We start from the raw sequence: 20,708 nt of genomic DNA on the forward strand, positions 1-20,708 counted from the left end.
AAAATTCGTGAAATAATCATTCATGGCTTTTTGCCATCCAAATTACATAATGTTCAGTAGTGCTATAGGCCTGGTATGGTAAAGTGTCTGTCTGTCTAATTATTGCAAACCACGACCTATTCTATGGCACCGTCCAAAACGCACCATTCAGAGGCCGTGGTAGCATTCATATACAATTTTGCAATATGGCGGAAGAAATAACAGGTTTGCGAGAATGGTCTGTCAAGATTAAGATATCAAGTCTTTTTCACCAAAATATTTTTGTTTTGTTTACCTAATTTGCATATTACTTCTTGATCACTTTACTTTGAGAGCAAATTGTCAACAATGATACCCCTAAAACATCCTGAGTTTAAGGCCAATCTACCAAGTAGTTTTGGAGTTTAAGTCTTTTTATCCAAAAATGACATTGTTTTGCCCAAAACACATCTATTATGCAACAATTTTCATTTGAACAATTACCCATCTACACGACCTAAGTAATATCCACACCTACTTGCATCATACACAGTTGTGCTTTAATGCCTTTGGTGCCATTTTTTAAAAACTCAACACCATCTTGTATTTATTCTTACATGATATATTGTACTAAACCTATAATATAGTACTTAAAGCTAAATTATTTGTACTTGCAGATTTGTTGTGTTTTGTTTGTTGGTATAAGATTGTCAGCATTGATTTGAGAATTGTTTTTATTGTGAACTTCAGTACATTGTATGTATGTTTTGTATTCACAACTTTGCAGTACTTAATTTATATAGCATTTATTATCCATGCATTAAGCCACTGAAAGGCTGCCACCCTATTTTTAGGGTATAATGACATAGATGTACTAGAAACCAAGTCCTTCAAGGGTTAAACATTTAACTTCCAGAAATTATTATTTTGTAGTATTATTGTAGTTCTAAGTTTGATAGACGTGTTTGTAAATAATGACTTGTAAATTTTCTGACATTATTGAATTCTGTTTTTTAATACTATGTAACTCTTTCCAGTACATGTACAGGAGAAATATAGATGCCTTGGCATTTCATTCACAAGACATGATGATTTCTACACACACTCGGACAGCTTTAAATGCAAAATAAACAATTATAGCGGTATTGTGCACAGTGGGGTTGTAGATGTAGTAAAGTTATCATGTTGATTATTAGTTGGAAAGTAAACAGTTGAAGCCATTAAAAATTATCAAGTCCATTTTGAATGTTTTCAGCAGAAGCCTGATTCTACTTCTCTTTAAACAAATAGCAATACTTATCAGTGTTCAATGTGATTGGGTAAAGGATCCTGTTGTGTTTGTTGTGTCTCTGTTATTGTTAGTCTTGAGTTAAATTGTGTCTATCTTTGTGTCAAAAACACCATGTCTTATGAGTGAAACACCAGGGCAACTTCATTTCTCCTGTGAATGAAAATTTTATATATTACACATATATACAGTACAACTGACAGCATTCCGATACAGCTGCCTGTATCAAAATTTTACCAGTTATGGCTAGCATTTACACGTTCAGTTATTCTTTGTATATAAAACAAATCAACAAGACAGAAATCAAGTCTTCCAAGAATAATTATGTGCCATAATTAGTGCCTTTTCCAAAATCAATCAAAATAAAAACACAGATTTCCAACTAGTCATTCACTAAATGTAAACTCAGACCACTAAAAAGAGCTGAGATGTAACATAAAGTGGTACCATGGGAAATAGCGAAGCCTGTAATTGGAATGCCATTACAGCAACCCACATTTCTATATGCAGACGAAATGAACTTTATGCCAAAAATTCTTCAGTGAATGCAGAGAGTTTTGTGAAGAGATTGTTTGAATTTTTAAGCTGAAACTGTTTGGGATGTCTTTCTAAAAGTCCATTTTGAATCAATTGTAAAATGGTGACTTTTAGGTGAAAGCATTAGTCAGCAATTTAACAAAGTGTTCGAGTGACATTGAAAGCCACACGATATTTTGAACTGTGGAAGTTACACTTGTTGACACTGTACAGAGGAAATTGAATATGAATATGCATTAGAAAGGAAATTTACAATTTAAACTCTGGATGATATTATGACAATTGAGGTTTCGTCTTAAGATAGACACAAACTAAAATTATTGTTACGACATGTTGATATAAGCTATTGAATGGATGTTCATTTAAATTATGCTCAGAGTAGGGTGGCGTTTCTTATGTTTCCTCATGTGGTCACACACTATCGTGATTACAGGGTGATTATACCCACACAACAGCGACACTGCTATCACTCATTTCTGCAATCTACCACATCGACCATCTTGCAATAGTTTTAGTTGGTGTCTACCTTAGTAAGCTGAAACCTAGGTTGCCGCTGTAGTAAGTAATGAAATGACCACCTAACTTAAAGTCATTACTGTATGACTTACAAGCACACAATGTACTTATTGCTTTGGCAAACCAAGATCAAGTATATCTTTTTGTTTTGAATGTGCAATTTTAAAATCTCTTTTGTTACTGAATTTTCAAAATAATATTGAAATATAGATTAAATTTATGATCAGAAAAATGACATATTTTCAAGCATGCAAATGAGATAAACTTGTGGGTACTTCACCTCATTTCAAATGGTTCAACTTTGACCTTATGAGATTTGCATATTTCAGACTACACAACTGCTGAACTTGAGTTTTAGTTGTATTACAAATTATGACTGTGAATGACTTAGGTCAAAATTCAGTAGTCCAAACACAGGGGCACGTATTAGTGCTTAGATTATTGTTTTCCTAAGGAAAATATCACATAAATCCTGCTACTACAAATGTACCTATCTCTATACCAGCAGATATTCCTTCCTTAGAGGTAGAGAGATATATTCTAGTCAAATCGTTACTATATTTAGCCCTTAGACAAGGTAAACAACAATCTAAGAAATACTACATGTCCCTATGGGCCCAAGTAACAATGGGAATGAAATTCATCATGTGAATCCAGCCATCACCATGGGAATGAAACTCATCACCCAGCCATCACCATTGGAATGAAACTCTTCATGCCAACCAAGTTGTTTCCATTTGAATAAAACTCATCATGTGCATGTAGCCATCACCATGGGAATGAAAACACATCATGTGCACCCAACTGTTCCCATGGCAATGAAACTAATCATGTGCACAGGCCATTTTTTAATAGCATTACAAAAAAAAGTCTGTTGGCTTGCAGGATGAACAAACTCTTATAATACTAAATATAAAAGCAAACCAACGAGTGTAAGAATTTTTCATTTCCTGTTTTGTACCTTAATTCTTCCAATGCTATTCTTGATATTATAATAATTTTTGTAGTCATTAATTATTACATATTTCAATTATTTTTTTTTTGATATTGATATACTTCTTTTTTGGCTGGACTGAAAGACATGAATGTCCCTTTTTATGGCTAATAAAAGTACATTGTTCCTCATAAATGCATGGTTTAAGAGAATTCATTGAACATAGAACATGTCTCCATATCTGTGTCACTATGGATTCCATTCAGTCTTGTGACCTGGGGGGGGGGGGGACTTTGTCACTATGAGTTGCTAGACAAGTAGTGACAACCCTTACTTAGGTCACAACTATTTTCCTTGGCTGAACTTTAAAAAAAATATTGGGAAATAACATCTAAATCTCTCACACTCAGTGTGGAATTTTTGTCTCAAACTCGCAATCACCTGTAGATGCATAGTTGGACAGACAGATACAACAGAACCCATGGCCCAATGTAGCATCTCCTTATGTCTTTGCTCATTATGGGATAATAAAGGTGCAGAAGACTATGACTTATTATAAAAAGGCATTCTTTATTGTTGAAGTGCCGGGCATTGCAGTGTAGTGAAGATTTTACTTCAATTTCACATGACACACAATGTGAGCATTTCCACCATAATTCATGTTCTGTTTCATTACAGCAAATATTGGACTAATTATGCCCTATTATAGAGCTCTATGGTTGGAAAGTTATACATGTCTATTTCCATGCAGTACAGCAATTAAAACATTTGATTTTATACTTGATTCAGTCTTTTTTTCAGCAACTTTCCATGACGAGTGGTAATCTCTAAAACAACAGATACTATGCCCCTTGTGGTTGCACACATCAGTATTATTCCTAACTTAACCCTTGACACCCCCCCCCCCCCCATTGACATGATACTTCTAAGGAAGCAGTGTCCAATTACTTATCCATATCCCTGCACTATTCAGCTATATGTAGTTATAATTTTAAGACATTATCCAATCATATTGGTGGATTTAAATCACATGATTAAAATATTTTGGGTCAAATTGATTATGATATTTGTAGCAAAAAGTTGATAATCTGTTTTATAGAATTAAGACACACACTACCAAAGGCACTGTTGATTGCCTGGAGCTGGAGTTGAAGTATGAACCTTATCAATTTGACCATAATACAAACTTATTGCAGTAATATAACAGTTACTGAGGTACAGATCAACAGCCTTGTCTTGCAACCTAAATACAAAGTTCAGTAAATCTATTTCTATTAGTGTGTTGTTATCTTCGTTGCGTCAGTGCAGTAAGGTCATATCTGCCTATACAATTGCATAGCAGATACGACCTCACTGCACTGCAAATTTAAAACATCAGCTCCTTGAACCGTTTCACGTTCTGAGGAAATCTGATGGTAGTCTGCCCTCTGGTGGTGGAACTGCATTTTTCTTTAGACAAGTCTGAAAAGTTAAAAATAAAATTGTAAGCGATACTTTACCTTGGTACTATATACTGGTCCTATCCTGGTTGAACACATCTACACCCCTGTATGCCTGGTTGAACATGCCTACATCCCTGTATATAAGATTGAATACTTCTACACCCCCGTATGTCTGGTTGAACACATTTACACCCTTTACCATCTAGTTGAACATGCCTACATCCCTGTGTATAAGATTGAACACTTCCAAATCCATGTTTGCCAGGCTAAACACATCTACACCCCTGTATGCCTGGTTGAACATGCCTACATCCCTGTATATAAGATTGAACACATTTACACCCCTGTAATCTAGTAAAACATGTTTACATCCCAGTGTATAAGATTGCACACTTCTACACACCTGTATATCTGGTTGAACATTTCTACACACCTGTATGCCTGGTTGAACGTTTCTACACCCCTGTACATCTGGACAGTGGTTGAACACTTTCACACCCCTGTATATAAGATTGTACACTTCTACACACCTGTATATCTGGTAGATCACTTCTACAACCCTACACATCCGGGAAAACTTCTACACATCTACACACGTACATCTTGTTCTGTACACTTACTATACATCTTGGTCAGGAGGGATAAAATCATTATTTCAGAATCAGAAATTGAATCTTACCTCCAGAAATATTCTGAGTCTTGCTACAGGCCCTCCAGAACCTCGAGGTGTGATATCTTCAATCCTGACAATAAAAGATGGGAAAAAAGTTAAATTACGTAGAAAGCACTCACTTTATAGACTGCAAACTTGTTTGGAAATAAAAAAAAATGATTTAACCATTTATACATTGTCAAGTATATATATAAATTTTGAACCATGGGAGGTCATATGAAGTATACAATAACAAGTACAAGAATTGGAAGCAGTTGGAAAATGTAAACACAAATGACTTGTGTAAAATGTTTGTTATTGTACAAACAAACAAACAAACAAACAAACAAACAAACAAACAAACACAGACTTGGTCAATATTGTTGTATACTCATTTTTTCAAACAAATACCCAATCCTCATCCATATGACCACTTTAATTTACAAACAATTATTTCCATCAAATTTACATGTCACAAACTTTCAACAAATCTCCACACAAAAAATATGCTAGTCTGTCTGCAGGCATTGGCTTAGAGGACCAGCATTTCAAGGTTGATACAGTGTTATTACAGCCTTGGTGTTTAGAATTGATAGGAGAAAAATCAAATACAAACAACTTACTTTGAATAATACTCCTTGATCAGAATGACAAGTACTTTGTTAAATTGTCGGCCATAAGTGTTTGCCATTGAATGTCCACACACCTAGCAGTAGAGAAAATAGTGTTACGGTAATAGTATGTGTACACTGATTTAGTTTATACAGTGTTGGTTATTTTAGGAGGATTAGATGCACTGATATCCTTATATACACCTTCTAAAGACTGCTTGCGATTGGTGTGTATGCATTAATCAATCAATCAATCAATCAATCAATCAATCAATCAATCAATCAATCAATCAATCAATCAATCAATCAATCAATCAACCAACCAACCAATCAACCAATCAATTAACAACTCACTAGTAACCTATTGGCTGAGTGATTGATCTATCCACCCACCCATCAATTCATTTATCCACCCATCCCCCACCCTACCATCCACCTACCTATCCATCCACCCATCCACGTGACCCACCCATCCACCCATCCACCCATCCACCTGCCTACCCATCCATTAACCAATCAAGTAGAATCTATCAACAAATCACTCATGTCCATATCAAAACCCACATGTACACATGTTTAACAGTAGCACAGGTATAACTCACACAAATGTGACAACTTGCACAAATACAATTACATCAACAGTATAGATTATCTGTCAGGACTACAGGCAGACAATGCAGTTACAGACAAAACTTACAGTGAGGACATCATATATCATAGTAGCAGTAACGTCTGGACGTGGATATATATTCAAAATTCGGGAAAACCATTTCCAAGCTTCGTCCAAGCCATGTGGATTTGGCTATTACATAAAGATTAATTGGAAAACACACAGTGTTAATATATTTCATCACAAAGTTTGTTGACATGTGTGTATTACTTTAGTGTTTGTTTCATTTAGGGTTTATTTTATTACAGGCATGAATACTGGAAATCAAGTGAGGAGACGCTGAGAGATTTGATAAAATAATTAGTAGTTTCTGAGCTGAGTAGGTTGTGATAAAATAAATAAGTTTGGTATACATTGTATACAACACGACTTACTACATTTTCATTTTGGTTATAAATAAGTAAATATGTATGGGTGACACACTATGTATGTATGTATGTATGTATGTATGTATGTATGTATGTATGTATGTATGTATGTATGTATGTATGTATGTATGTATGTATGTATGTATGTATGTATGTATGTATGTATGTATGTATGTATGTATGCATGTGGTGTGTGTGTGTGTGTGTGTGTGTGAGTGCATGTGTGTGTGTCTGTGTGTGTGTGTGTGTGTGTGTGTGTGTGTGTGTGTGCGCACTTTAGTCATCCAAGCACCCATCAGATGCACCCACCTTTTACTGTCATGATGTTATTAAACTTTTTTTTTGAACATTTCAACCATAAGTATAAGATTAGTTGATAATCTAATTATCTTGATAACACTGTCTTTTAAAGCTTTGAAATTATTGCCTAAAATAGTAAAAGGCTGTGGACAGCCTAAAATTGCCTTTAGCAGACTCTTTAGACTAAGGAAACTCTCAAGTTCTCCCCTACCAGTGACACTGCCCATACGATGCATTGACCTTTTACTGTAACAATGCCATACAAAGATTTTGAATCTAGTTACAGAAATATGGACTTTGATGACTATCTCCCTTTTTGTAAATTTCAACTTTTGTGATCACAAGCTTGATACCAAGAAAATGTAATTGAGACTACAATTACAACTTACATGCATAGGACCTTTTGGGGATTGGGTTTGCATAATTGCTGCATACAGTCGACAAATTCCTGTCATACGCCTCAAAAATTTGTCTTGTTTTTCTATTTGACCATCAATATACTTGTATCCAAGAACCCTGTGGAAAGACACACCAAGAAATGCATATAGTCTGTAAGGTATGCTGTGACGGGGCGCCCTCACACATCGACCAACCCCTCTCAAGGCCAGTGAGGGCAGAACGACACGCCGTATCTTTCTCTAAGTTGCATACACACAGTGTAAAAGAAAACCAATAACAGACACTATTTGGCAACGCAGGGATATACAGTGTGTGCTTAGATTTTCATTTCATTATATACTGAAGTGTGACAAATGAAGGCTGACTAGACATAGAGGAAAAAGATTTTAACTCTCATTATTTTACACAGGGGTTGTATGGAGAAAGTTGTCTCTATCATGTTGCACTTTATGGAACATCTATGGTTGGAAGGAGTGAGAGTGGGGATGGGGTGGGGGAGAGTATTGTAAAGACCTTGCTTTTTACCTCCAAAATATTAAATAAATGATATGTTTCGTCATCCTACATAACTCAATGTGTACTAACTAAAACTATAAATGTCAACTACAGCTGAAAGGAAGAAGCAATCACTTGTACAAACACTGCATACCTGAATGCAAATGATATACAAATGAGAGTGATTGGCATTGCAAAGTGTCATTTTTATGCAAATTTGTTGTTTTGGATAAACATAACAAAACCCCATACTGTGTAAGTGCAAGTGTGACGTACTTGGGGTATTTGCAAGAGTGCTTGCAGTGTTCTCTGCTGCACTTTAACTCACTACTAGTACTCTTGTAAAAGTGCTGCTGCAGAGAACACTGCAAGTACTCATGCAAATACCCCAGTATGCCACACTTACACTCACACATCATGGGGTTCTGTCATATTACTTACTGCTTAGTACTACTTTACAAGAATATGATTATGAAAGCAAATACATGTACTTTTAGTGACCTTTGACCTTTGTTTATAGCTGAGTACTTACTTATAATGGTCTTCGTCTGATTGGCCAGTCTTCTGTAGTATGTAGTAAGGTACAAGATATGGACAAGCTAAGTGGAAATGAGCCAATAACAGCTCACCAAAGTCTGGGAAATCTGACCATACACCTACTGCTACCAGTGCTATAGGGAAGGCCGAGTCAAGACTGGATGATACCTGTTCATCACCTTGTTTCTGTTTAAATTGTAGAAGACAGAAATCAAAAAAAAAAAATTTTAAAGAAAAAATCAATGTTATACATATTTTTGCTTACAATAACAACTCTGATGGATGAAATTTTGTTGATGGGTATCCCTGTGTCTATCTACACAGAAAGAACCTAACGTTTTCATGTGAACCCAGTATTACACCACACTGTTCTCATCTCATTAAATGGGACACAGATCTGCAACTGACATTTCAACAACGGTATTTCACACAAACTGAGAAAGGAAGTTTCTAACTTACCACTAATTTCTTAGCAAGTAATTCCTTACAGAATGCAACTCCTGCAGGGTGACTAGCTGCACTGACTTGTTTTCCTGTCACTTCCACTGGTCGCCCTGACAACAAGGTATGTAACTTCTGTATCTTACTCAGTAAATGTCGACCAGATTGTCGTGATATCGTATTGACGGTAGAATTGACAGCTTTTTGGAGTTCAAATTTGTATTTTTTCAGCTGTAAAATAATGCAAATACAAATATTACTTTCTACTAGCTATTGATATATTGCGTACACATTGATTGATGTGTGTATGTAAATAGTATGAATATTTAGCCCACACTGTGTAATCATTTGTTGCCAAATTTTGAATTCGTTACTGATAGGTTTTCATTGCTGAGTAATTCTCACTACCTGCAATACAATTCTACACATCACTGTGGAGTCAAATGGAACAAAGTCGCGCGACAACGCGTTCTAATGTCGACAACTACACTTCCGGTCGGCTATGCTAATACACAGCAATGTTTCTTTCCCATTTTCAGTTGTAGACATCTCTTGTAATTTTGCTCTGGAAAGATACTGTACATATTTAAATTTCCCACCTCCATAATTATATGAGCTTAATACTTGCGTTTATCTTATTTGTTACAAATTAAACTGTTTGGAAGAAACATTCACGTGTATTGACATAGGCGACCAGAAGTGTAGGTGTCGACAAATGCAAGCGCGGTCGCGAGACTGCGTTCCATTTGACTCCTTAGCGATGCATAGAATTGTATTGCAGATAGCGAGAATTAAACAAATTCAAACTGAACCTGATGTGGCACACCCCAACATAGATCTTATGAACCTGATGTGACTTCAATGAATGTAGCACACCTTAATATGGATCTTATGAACCTGGTGTGACTTCCATGAATGTAGCGCACCCTAACATGGCTCCACATTGCATTGAGTGAGACAACATCGCTTTATGCTGTTAGATTTAGGCTCATTTTGTCTTGATTACATCATGAAATGATGGAAAGACATGCTGACCTCTATAATTGTGAGTGATTTTATAGAACAAAGACTAAACGCCATCGATGACAGAGAAGGATTTTAGTGGTATTAAAACCAAGCGTACGGTCAGGTGACAACCGTCCACTGATATGATTAGTGGTGTACAAACCCCCTGTGTGTACAGAATTCGTGGTATTGTATGAGAAGATGCTTCATGCATCTTGGAACCGACACCATCTCTATTTGACATGAGCTGTCTTTAAGTACATCACTGTCACACTGACCTGTGGATCTTTAGTCTCCATCAGTTCCTTACAAGATTCCACTAAAACTTTTCTCTTCTCTTGCAATTCTTCATATACTTTCAGTGCATCAGGTGTCACTGTAGTTTCTAGATCATCTAAATTGTTGACAAACAAAGTCAAAATTACGTTGAATTGATACACATTTACTTAGTAACAAGAATGTCAAAATTAAACAAAATAATAATTTTGTTTTAGAACATCAGAATCAATACACTTTTACTTTAATACTAAAATTCGAAGAATGTCAAAATAACAAATGATTCGATATCTCTGATCTCATTGCCAATTTCACCTCTGCATTACTCCATACAGTTGAAAGTAACACAGTTTGACAACTTAATGTTGAACTTGCGCAATCTTTTATTCATAATGATAATTTAAAGGGAATGGATACCTTGTAAATTCCCTATATGTAATAAAAACTTGGATGTTATTATTAAAACAGGATAAAATGTGTTGGTTTCATTCACTTTCACTTATCAGTACTGAGCTAGTACAGTACTGCCAAGATAAAACAAAGAGTTTCACATGAAAGCTGGTACTATTATTTAGTGCTGACATCTAGTACCCTATCATGTATAGTTACCTATTGCACTGCTAGCGGCTGCAGTTGCAGCACTATTTGACGCTGCAGCTGTTGTTGCTGCAGCAGCAGCAGCAGCTGCTGCTGCTTCAGCTTTCTTGTTTGCTGCTGCAGCTTCTTCTTCAGCTTTCTTTTTCTTCTCTTCGGCCTCTTTCCCCTTCCTTTCTGCTTCTCCTGGAGACATAATTGAACACTTGTAATTCGGGACACATTCCTGATAGGACTTCCTGTAGTTTTACCCTTTTTTACAACAGCAAAGTAAACATTTGTTGTATGGCTAACAACAGTAAATGACATTTTAATAGTAATTTTCACCTGTTTTATATAAATATAAGTATTTATGGTGATACACAATTCCATTATCATACCACCAAATTTCACTGTGTTGGTATTATATATTTACTACAAACACAGTAAGCTGGAGTCTCTGACCAAGTTTTCAATTTCATGCATTGTTTACACTATCTTGATTACAGGGTGATTATATCCATAGAACAAAGGCAATGCTATCACACACTTGTATATAATCTACCATGTCAAATAACAACAGTTTTAGTTTATGTCTATCTTAGTTTGCTGATAGCATGCTTTCCATGGTAGTACTTGTTTACTATCACATTCAAGAGTGCCGTGACTAGTTTGAATTGCTTTCAAAGGTCAAAGGTCAGAGGTCAAACAGCTTTGACTTACCTACAAGTTTGTTGACCTGTTCCACCAGCTGTTTAGCCTTTACGTAAACTTTGTTCATCTTGTCAAGATGACTTAATGTGGCTTCTTTTTTCTTGGCATCTGCCACCAACACAGCTACAATTTAAATAGGAAATATATTTAGATGTTATATTCCCCAATATTTGTCTTCGTTTCAGCCAAGGAAAATACAAGTGACCTAGGGGGCCTTTGTCACTATGAGTCACTAGACAAGTAGTGACAACCCTTAGAGGTCAGGAATATTTTCTGGCTGAATGAAGAAAAATATTGGAGGATAACATAATTATACCAGCACCAGTAATATCACAGAAAAATCTGGGAAAGTAATGACAATTTTGAATGTTTTGACTCATATTTTGAACAGCAGAACCAGTGCCATAGATGCACGTTGTCATGATGTAGAACAACCAGGGTATAAATTCCATATTTTTGGCTTATGCACGGTATAAAGTCATATATTTCATCAATCTGTATGTAAAACTTGTTTGGTCATAAAGCAATGTACTATGAACCCATTGTCGTAAACCACACTCTCTTTTAAGGCACCATCCAAGATGCACCTCTTGTTATTTCGCAATGTCGCGGGAGAAATAACAGCTCTGGTTTGCGAGAATGTATGAACCTAGTATATCAAGTGTCTATACTTTGTATAGGCAATGACATGCAGTCATTAACAAGTGGACCGTATTACAAAAATTTAACTGTTTTCAATATCAAAGAACAGTTTTATGGCCTCTTTATATGTACATGAAATGTCTGAACTTTAAATATATGTTTGTTTTTTTTAATGTGAGCTATTACGTAATCATGCCATACAACTCTAACATAAAAGAATTTACACAATTTTTGTGATTTTATAAATTTTTTCTTGAATATGTCAAAAAATAAGAGTTTAGGGTCGGCGGCAGTGAAGAACTAGATTGGGTTCGGGTAGCCGGAATCAAACAATCTTTGTACATTATTCAAACCAACCTGCAAATTCCTTGAGTTGTTTTGTGTAATCGGAGAGACTTGCTGTATTTTCTGCCAGGTGTTGTTTATATTTACAATTGGTGACTAGTTGTATAGTTCGGTCAGTGTATAAATTTAATTGGTTCTGTACAACAAGCAAATTATGAAGGATCTTCTCTTGCTCTTCTCTGTGATGAAACATAAAAAAAAAAACATAAAAAAAAAATTCCATTTTGTGAGTAAAAACAGAATTCAATTTCAAACAGACATCAAGGCAGTGTATATAATATTACCACACAGTAATTAGACAAGTAATATACATACTTCTTTTCTTCCTCTAGAATTTGAACTCTCCTTGCTTCTGCAGCTCTCAATTTCAATTCTAATGTCTGTAGTAATAAATTTAAAAAAAACAAAAAAACTTTTAAAACCCAAGAACAAGCATGCATGTATTTTGACAGTATTGTACAGTTTGTAGCCAAAGAGTACATGTACATGTAGACAGTAGTTCAGCCTTGTGTCTTACACTTCTTGAGATACGTCGATTTTGTCTACAAACATGGCCACCATTTGGCACAAATTATCAGGTGAAAGTGATATGTAATGTCTGTTACCATATCTCATCCTTGTGCAAGGTTTGTATTTAGTCAATCTAATCACATGGTAGACTGTAAGATACATGGTGTCGTTCTGCCCTCACCGGCCTCCTCTCACCATGTGAGGGCACCCTATCACGGCGTACCTTACAGACTATTCACATGGCTATTGGGATATCTAGACACTGGGTGCATGGATAGCATACATTTTTCATTCAGTCCTTCAGAGTGGTTCCTATGGTAACAAAAGCAATTGATCTGGAAAAATACAGCGTTACATTCTACTGGCCCAAACTACAACTTAATGAACTATGACCTTGCATAAGTCTTCTGTTCTTATATATACCAGGAATGTTTTTACCTTTGCTTGGTCTTTTACATGCTCCTTTCTTTTCAGTTGTCTTCGTTTGCTTTCTTCTGTTTTCCTTGCCTCAAATGTCTGAAGTCTTTGTAATGCCTTTTCTCGTAGCAGCTCCTGTTTTTCTTCTATCATTGCTATTTGCTGTTCAGCTCTCTCCTTCAACATGTGGCAGTGTTGTTCTAGTTTGTCCTTTCTTAGTTTCACAGCACTCTGAAATATATAGTTGTTTTTTTGTTTGTTTTTTTTTGGGGGGGATTATTTCATCTTTGTGCAATAATTTAACGTAAGAGTGCTGGGGGGGGGGGGGGGGGGCTATCACACAGCAGCATGTGAAACCGTAAATTGAATGTATTAAAGATGGAGTCATAACATTTCATAGTTAAAAACTAAAAGGGTAAATCCATTTGAACTGCCTACCCTCTATTGTAAGTGTCATGCTTGGAGATAATGATTTTCACAATGTTAACAACTCTATACAGGTGAGAATCCGTTTCTAAACAGCACCCCTAGTGGTCAAACAACACAATCTTTTCTTTTTTCTAACCACCAATAATAATAATGTTGGGTTCTTATATAGCGCTTTCACAGTCCGTGCTCAAAGCGCTTTACAATTATTACCCCCGGCTCGGATCAGAACGGCACAGCGGCCCTTTTAGTCTTCCTCAACTCCCCGGGGAGCATACAATCCATTGCAGCCATTTAAGCACATAGGATTAAAGCCTTCACATTGCAACCTACATCCTACCAGGTCCCCAATTATACAGCTGGGTTGACTGAGGCACAGTCGTGGTTCAAATCTTGCCCAAGGACTTTAGTCCCTCAGAAACAAACAGCAGGCAGCGACGGGGCTCGAACCTGCAACCTGTAGATTCCAAGCCGGTCACACTAACCATTCACGCATCATGACTCCACAAATACAATGTATATAGGATATCGATCTTGATCTTACCACTGGAACCAGTACTTACTTCAGCTTGTTTTTCATAATCTTTCTCAAAGTGTTTGAGAGCCACTTCTATACTGGCATGTGGAGATTTAGTTATTGATTGCTCTAGGGATGAACTTTCACTGTCAGAACTAAAAAGATGACTGATGAAAAAAAAAGAGAGAATTTACTGTAAATTATACAATCAATTTTTAAAGGGGAACACCACTCCAGGAAACAGAGACATTGTCATACACTATGGGTTCTGGACAGTTATATGATTTTACCCCTGTTTTACACTGAAGTGTATAGCATTTTGTACCCATGAATATTCAGTGTTCAACCATTGAATAATGTATTTGTATTATCTCCTATGATGCAATAGCCCATAGCAAAGATAATAATAAACTTTATTCGTCCAAATAAATTCAGAAATTTGTGAACAAGCCAATGACATCTGCCCCACATACACACTTGCTGTAAAGTAGTAAATAAAAAGAACAGTAACTGCCATAAATAGTGGACTGAGTGACAGGTTGGTTGAGAATTTAAAAAAAATATTGCATTGTTGCACCATTTTAGATGAACTGTCCTGACCATACAATTTGTTTTCACTTTCGCCTAACCTACATTATTTTATCGTTATAAAACACACCAACCTGTCAATGTTGTTTTCAATACTTCGAACTCGTACAGGTGGACCACTGCTATCACTGCTCTGCTGACTACATAAACTCTCTGTCTCTGCTATGGAATAATCAATGGAGTCTAATACCTCCCTAATAGACTTCAAGGAAAGCGTTGGTGGAGACGTACATTCTTCTAATACTGTCTACATACGGAGGAACAAGATTATAATAAAGATGAACAATTAATAATAATGACAATAATCTTTATTCGTCCAAATAAAGTTGGAAATTTGTTGAATGGAAAATTGTTGGATTTATCACGACAGGTGCTATCCAACGGATGATTTGTCACAGCTAAACAGGTCTTGAAATTAACTTTTTTTCCTTTGGTAGTCCTCCTGAGCTACCAATTTCAGAAATTGGTAGCCTATGTATTGTGACCTGTAGTCCCATGTTCCTGAACTGAAAACATATTTCCTCATGTGTGTTATTAAAATACTTTCATGTCCATAAATCTTCCATCTTCATCACATAATCAGTGGTGTAGCCTGAGTGTGCTATCAGCTGCAAATTATGGTAGCCCCATGACAAGAATTGGTAGTCTGTGCACTGAATGCTATCTACACTAGGGCCCCTTAGTACTTTGATGGTATTGCCCCACACGCGACCCTCGACTATGTACGCGACAACCAGCATTGGTGCTTGTACGTCTATGATACAGATACAGAATTTCAAGCCCTGCTAGATAATTTCAATCTTTTCGACAAGGACAATATGACAGGAAGACTGTTACTCCACTGTCACAGGGCTCAAAATTAATGGTAGTCCTGTGTCCACTGACCACCAATTCTTGACGACTACTGAGGCTGCTGATAGAGCAAACTTTTTTAGGTTTTGGTGTCTGTATCATTAATTCAGATTAATTTTACACATTACAGGCCCACTTCTGACATTGAATAATGCAATTTATGATGACAGCATTTTAAAGTTACCAAGAAAAGAATAGGACGCTGAGTTTATTGTTTCGTTGGTCCAGTGATATTGGACGTTTGGCTGCGCATTTCTTGACCCGAAATGTACTACCATTTATTAAAACAGACTATACACATTATATATATATACTTGGGGTATCGTTGTTGGACGAGTCTAGTGCTCTCAGATGTCACGATTGGACACGTTCACTGTGGTACGAGTGTATGGGACAAGTTGGTTTTGGGACGAACTCGGAAGTGACCGCCACCCGCGTCCGAATGACAAATACTTTGTTTCCTTTACAATATCAATGTTCAAAACATTATAATCATTTCATGGCTACTTAGAAATAATACGTCATCTTATATAAATATCTCTCCACGTATAATGCAATGGTGTTGTTGATTATTATTGTGATGATCGTTCAAAGCTGAAACATAGGTTAACTCATACACTCTACACGTGTAGGGTCAACGCTACATCGACAACTGACGCGCTATTTCGACACCGTGCCAAGCAACAGCCAACACAAAAGCTACGCCTCAAAATATGTACGTTGTGCTCTTTTTAAATTTTACCTGTATTTTGCCTTTCTCGTGCCAGTGCAGATCATATTTCAACTGTCCTTTGTTTGATGAACGTAGAGCATCTATGGTAGAACTCATCTTGAGAGCCGTCTGGTGGAATTGGGTCCCGAGCTCGTAGTTTTACTTTTACATGGGGGCAGCCATTTTGAAGTTGGATGTCCTTCTAGAGTGCGCCACCAGTGGGCATTTTCTCTGTTGCCTTTGTTTTGGAAAGACGACGCATTGGAAACAACCGAACCAATTCCAGAAAATCCGTTTTGTATTAAACTTTAGGTGCAAATAATCAGTTCAAATATTATGTGAGAATTTTCATGGTTGGCATTTTCATAATACCGTTATTTTTTCTACAATTCCATAATGTCACTGTCAAAAAGCACTCTACCAGACATTTGTTCTGTTATTTAAAGATAGGGTATGGTTTGGTTTGGCGAAACTGGTGAAATGTGTGTGTATGTCATCAAACAGGATTAACTTTATAATACAAAGGCATCGATAAAGTTTGTAAAATCTGGTGGTCTAGGATTACCATGTTGTCATGATAACCAAAGATAATATGTTGACACTAATGTATCAATGAACATGTTCCTCAATGTATCCCCCAAGGGTAGTATACGGTATCAGTAGCCAGCTCATGTAGGGGTGTCTGGCCCCATTTTTAGACCCTTTTGACCCAAAAACCAATACCCATTTCAGACCATTGCAGGTGTTAAAAAGATCAAATTTTAGACCAAAATATAATTCCCTTAGGAGGCAACATATTGGGGCAATTAATGGCACAAGTACCATTGAGTAAAGGACAATAGACCACATTCTAGACCAAGCAAAATAAAAAAATTATGCAGAGTGGACCCATTTGAGACTCTTCGGCTAGAAAAACAGACCCCATATTAGACCAAATGGCTAGAAAATGCACCCAAAGGGTAGCACATATACCGGTATGCATAGTCAAATAAGGGGAGTAGTCTCACCCACCCACCCCACCCCCCCTCACCCCCAGAATGCATCATAACACATATAACTTGTTAATACACAGACTATATGAGAACAAAATTGTCTTATTGCAAATGAAAATTTTAATCCATGAACATAAACAATAATCAACTGTACATTGTGATCAACAAAAATATAAAACCGTTCTTTTCCACATGAAGAAACAAGAGCATGATGTGTTTTATTAGTGTCAACATTTACGTTATAACCAACGAAAATTAACCCAGATTGTTCTTCTTTCAAAAATCAAGTAAATATCATTTGGAAATAATATCCACATACATTGAAAGCTAATCAGAGGACATCATTATAGTATCTATTGCTATTCCTAGTTTCGAGAATTTCTGTTTCTAAATTTTTGAAAATTTTTGCTTAAAATTTTTACCAGTTGTTTCGTTGTTGGTGTTTCTACCTCCATGTATGTGTTATCATGGTGAGTTAGCCAAGAGTTCAAAGTTAGTATGCAAATATATTCAATTCATCATTTATGTGACATCTGACTTCCAAAGATATGTTTGGGTCAAAAAATCTGTGATGAGCATTTTCAAATATTTTGGAAGTACATGTCATTACATCCATTTCTTGCCATAGTTCATATTAAATTTGCATCCATTTATAATATAATTTTCATAATTATGTCCATTGATAGCCATATTTCATTTAAAAGTCCATTTCTCATAGATTACATCCCATACATAGCTATGTCCATTTTTCGTTAGATTTCAAATACAATTGTGTCTATTTCTCATAAATTACATCTCATACATAGCTATGTCCATTTCTGGTCAGATTTCATTTAAAAGTGTCTATTTCTCATAAATTACATCTCATACATAGCTATGTCCATTTCTCGTTAGATTTCAAATACAATTGTGTCTATTTCTCATAAATTACATCTCATACATAGCTATGTCCATTTCTCGTTAGATTTCAAATACAATTGTGTCTATTTCCCATAAATTACATCCCTTACATAGCTATGTCCATTTCTAGGTAGATTTCAAATACAATTGTGTCTATTTCCCATAAATTACATCCCTTACATAGCTATGATCATTGTTTGATAGATTTCAAATACAATTGTGTCTATTTCTCATAAATTACATCTCATACATAGCTATGATCATTGTTTGATAGATTTCAAATACAATTGTGTCTATTTCTCATAAATTACATCTCATACATAGCTATGTCCATTTCTCGTTAGATTTCAAATACAATTGTGTCTATTTCTCATAAATTACATCCCTTACATAGCTATGATCATTGTTTGATAGATTTCAAACATAATTACAAATCACATCCATTTTATTGTCAGAAAGATTTCAAACATGGGTATGTCCATTCTATTTCAGAGACATTTCAAACATAATGTCCATTCCATTTCAGAGACATTTCATACATGATTATGTCCATTCCATTTCAGAGAGATTTAATACATGATCAATAATATTTATATCCATTTTCTATAAGATAAATTTCATATGTCCATTTCTTATAAGATTTGATCAAAGAGATGATAATCATAACTCCTTTTATAAAGTTACAACAATTACCTTACAGCTGGGTTATACTAACAACCCATGAATAAACACTAGCGCTTGCAAGTACTAAGAAATAAATTTTATGCAAAAAGACATACAATGTAATTAGTGTTGGCAGCTTATCAAAGTATAAACACAGAGGGTACCACATGGGCCTGGCTCAATAACTCTGTTGATGCAATGTTTTTTTTTATGACTGTTTGTATAACTTCCACGTCACAGATATAAAGCAATGTGTAAACCTACATGTGAAGCATGTGCTGTTGTTTACCAGCTGTGCTGTTGTCTTTACCCTAATTTTGTCCCTGGGCATTATAAGTCTTTCCTTAGACTCACCTTCATTAAAGCAAATGCACTGGTGGTTTTTCACAGGTTGTATTTGTCTACTTGCATGTATATGTCTATTTACAATACATGTATATTTAAAGCTATATCGCCTCTTAACTATATGATGTACCAATAGCAAATAACAGTTATGTGCACTTTAGGAAGTAGAATAACAATGGCAGCATTCAACACAAAATGGACACATTATGACAGAAATGGTTTACTGGCAAACTACGATAGACACAAACTAAAACCATTGTTGTTGAGTGTGGTAGATTACATAGCAATGTCTTGGTAAAGTGAATATAATCATCCTGTATTCAAGATGGTGTAAATAGTGCAAATGAGTTTGAACGTGTGGCATTCCACTTGTGAGAAAAAACTTGCACGGTTAAATTTGAGAAAAATTTGCTATCAGAAATGCCACCCTACCATGAGTGTACCGTAATTACATCAATGTCCATTGACAGCTTTATCAACATGTTGAAATATCAGTTTTAGTTTGTGTCTGTCTTAGTCTCGGTTACCCAGACTCTCGCCTCTATGGGCTCTGCTTATGAGACCACTAGTCTCAGTTACCCAGACTCCCGCCGCTGGGGGCTCTGCTTATGAGACCTCCCCCAAACGAGAGTCTGGGTAACAGAGACTACATCTGTGTTTGCTTCTGATAGTCAATCTTGACACTATTGTATCTAGGTGAACCTATTAAACTGCTACCTAGATGTTTTATAAGATTAACCAAATCTATGAAAGATACATCAGGGTTGTTTGAATCACAGAAGGGTTACAGTCAAGGTGGATACAACTTAGCTAAAAAAAGAAGAAAACATTTATTCAGCCATCCCTTGATAAACTTTGTGAAGGTCTACATGTAGTAAGAGTTGGAGGTGAAAACCCTGTGAAGTTGGAAGAATATAAAAGACGTAAATCTTAAAGTTTCTTTGGAAGTCTCACATACTTTGCAGAGTAATATTAAGGTATTAGATCAATAGCAAATTGGAAAAAAATTGAGTATTCAGTTCTTTCAAAATTTGAAATTTGCCCTTTGAGAAAATGACATCCCAGTACATTTAATCACAAATG

At 35.9% G+C, this 20,708-nt stretch overlaps 1 protein-coding gene across 1 annotated transcript; it reads right to left on the bottom strand.

Annotated features, from left to right (window-relative positions):
• Window positions 1–3,868: 3,868 nt before the first annotated feature.
• On the bottom strand, window positions 3,869–16,898 carry LOC144449418 (mRNA export factor GLE1-like). Its single transcript, XM_078139949.1, has 16 exons — window positions 16,756–16,898; window positions 15,236–15,408; window positions 14,620–14,728; window positions 13,652–13,861; window positions 13,019–13,083; window positions 12,716–12,882; window positions 11,726–11,839; window positions 11,039–11,209; window positions 10,432–10,547; window positions 9,167–9,379; window positions 8,703–8,893; window positions 7,666–7,792; window positions 6,636–6,740; window positions 5,951–6,033; window positions 5,355–5,418; window positions 3,869–4,694 (listed from the first exon to the last, which is right to left on the bottom strand). The coding sequence occupies exons 1-16, from the start codon at window positions 16,840–16,842 to the stop codon at window positions 4,626–4,628; spliced, it is 2,064 nt and encodes a 687-aa protein (XP_077996075.1). The 5' UTR covers window positions 16,843–16,898; the 3' UTR covers window positions 3,869–4,625.
• Window positions 16,899–20,708: the final 3,810 nt, after the last annotated feature.

The sequence above is a fragment of the Glandiceps talaboti genome, chromosome 18, assembly GCF_964340395.1.
Source record: "Glandiceps talaboti chromosome 18, keGlaTala1.1, whole genome shotgun sequence".
Taxonomy (NCBI): domain Eukaryota; kingdom Metazoa; phylum Hemichordata; class Enteropneusta; family Spengelidae; genus Glandiceps; species Glandiceps talaboti.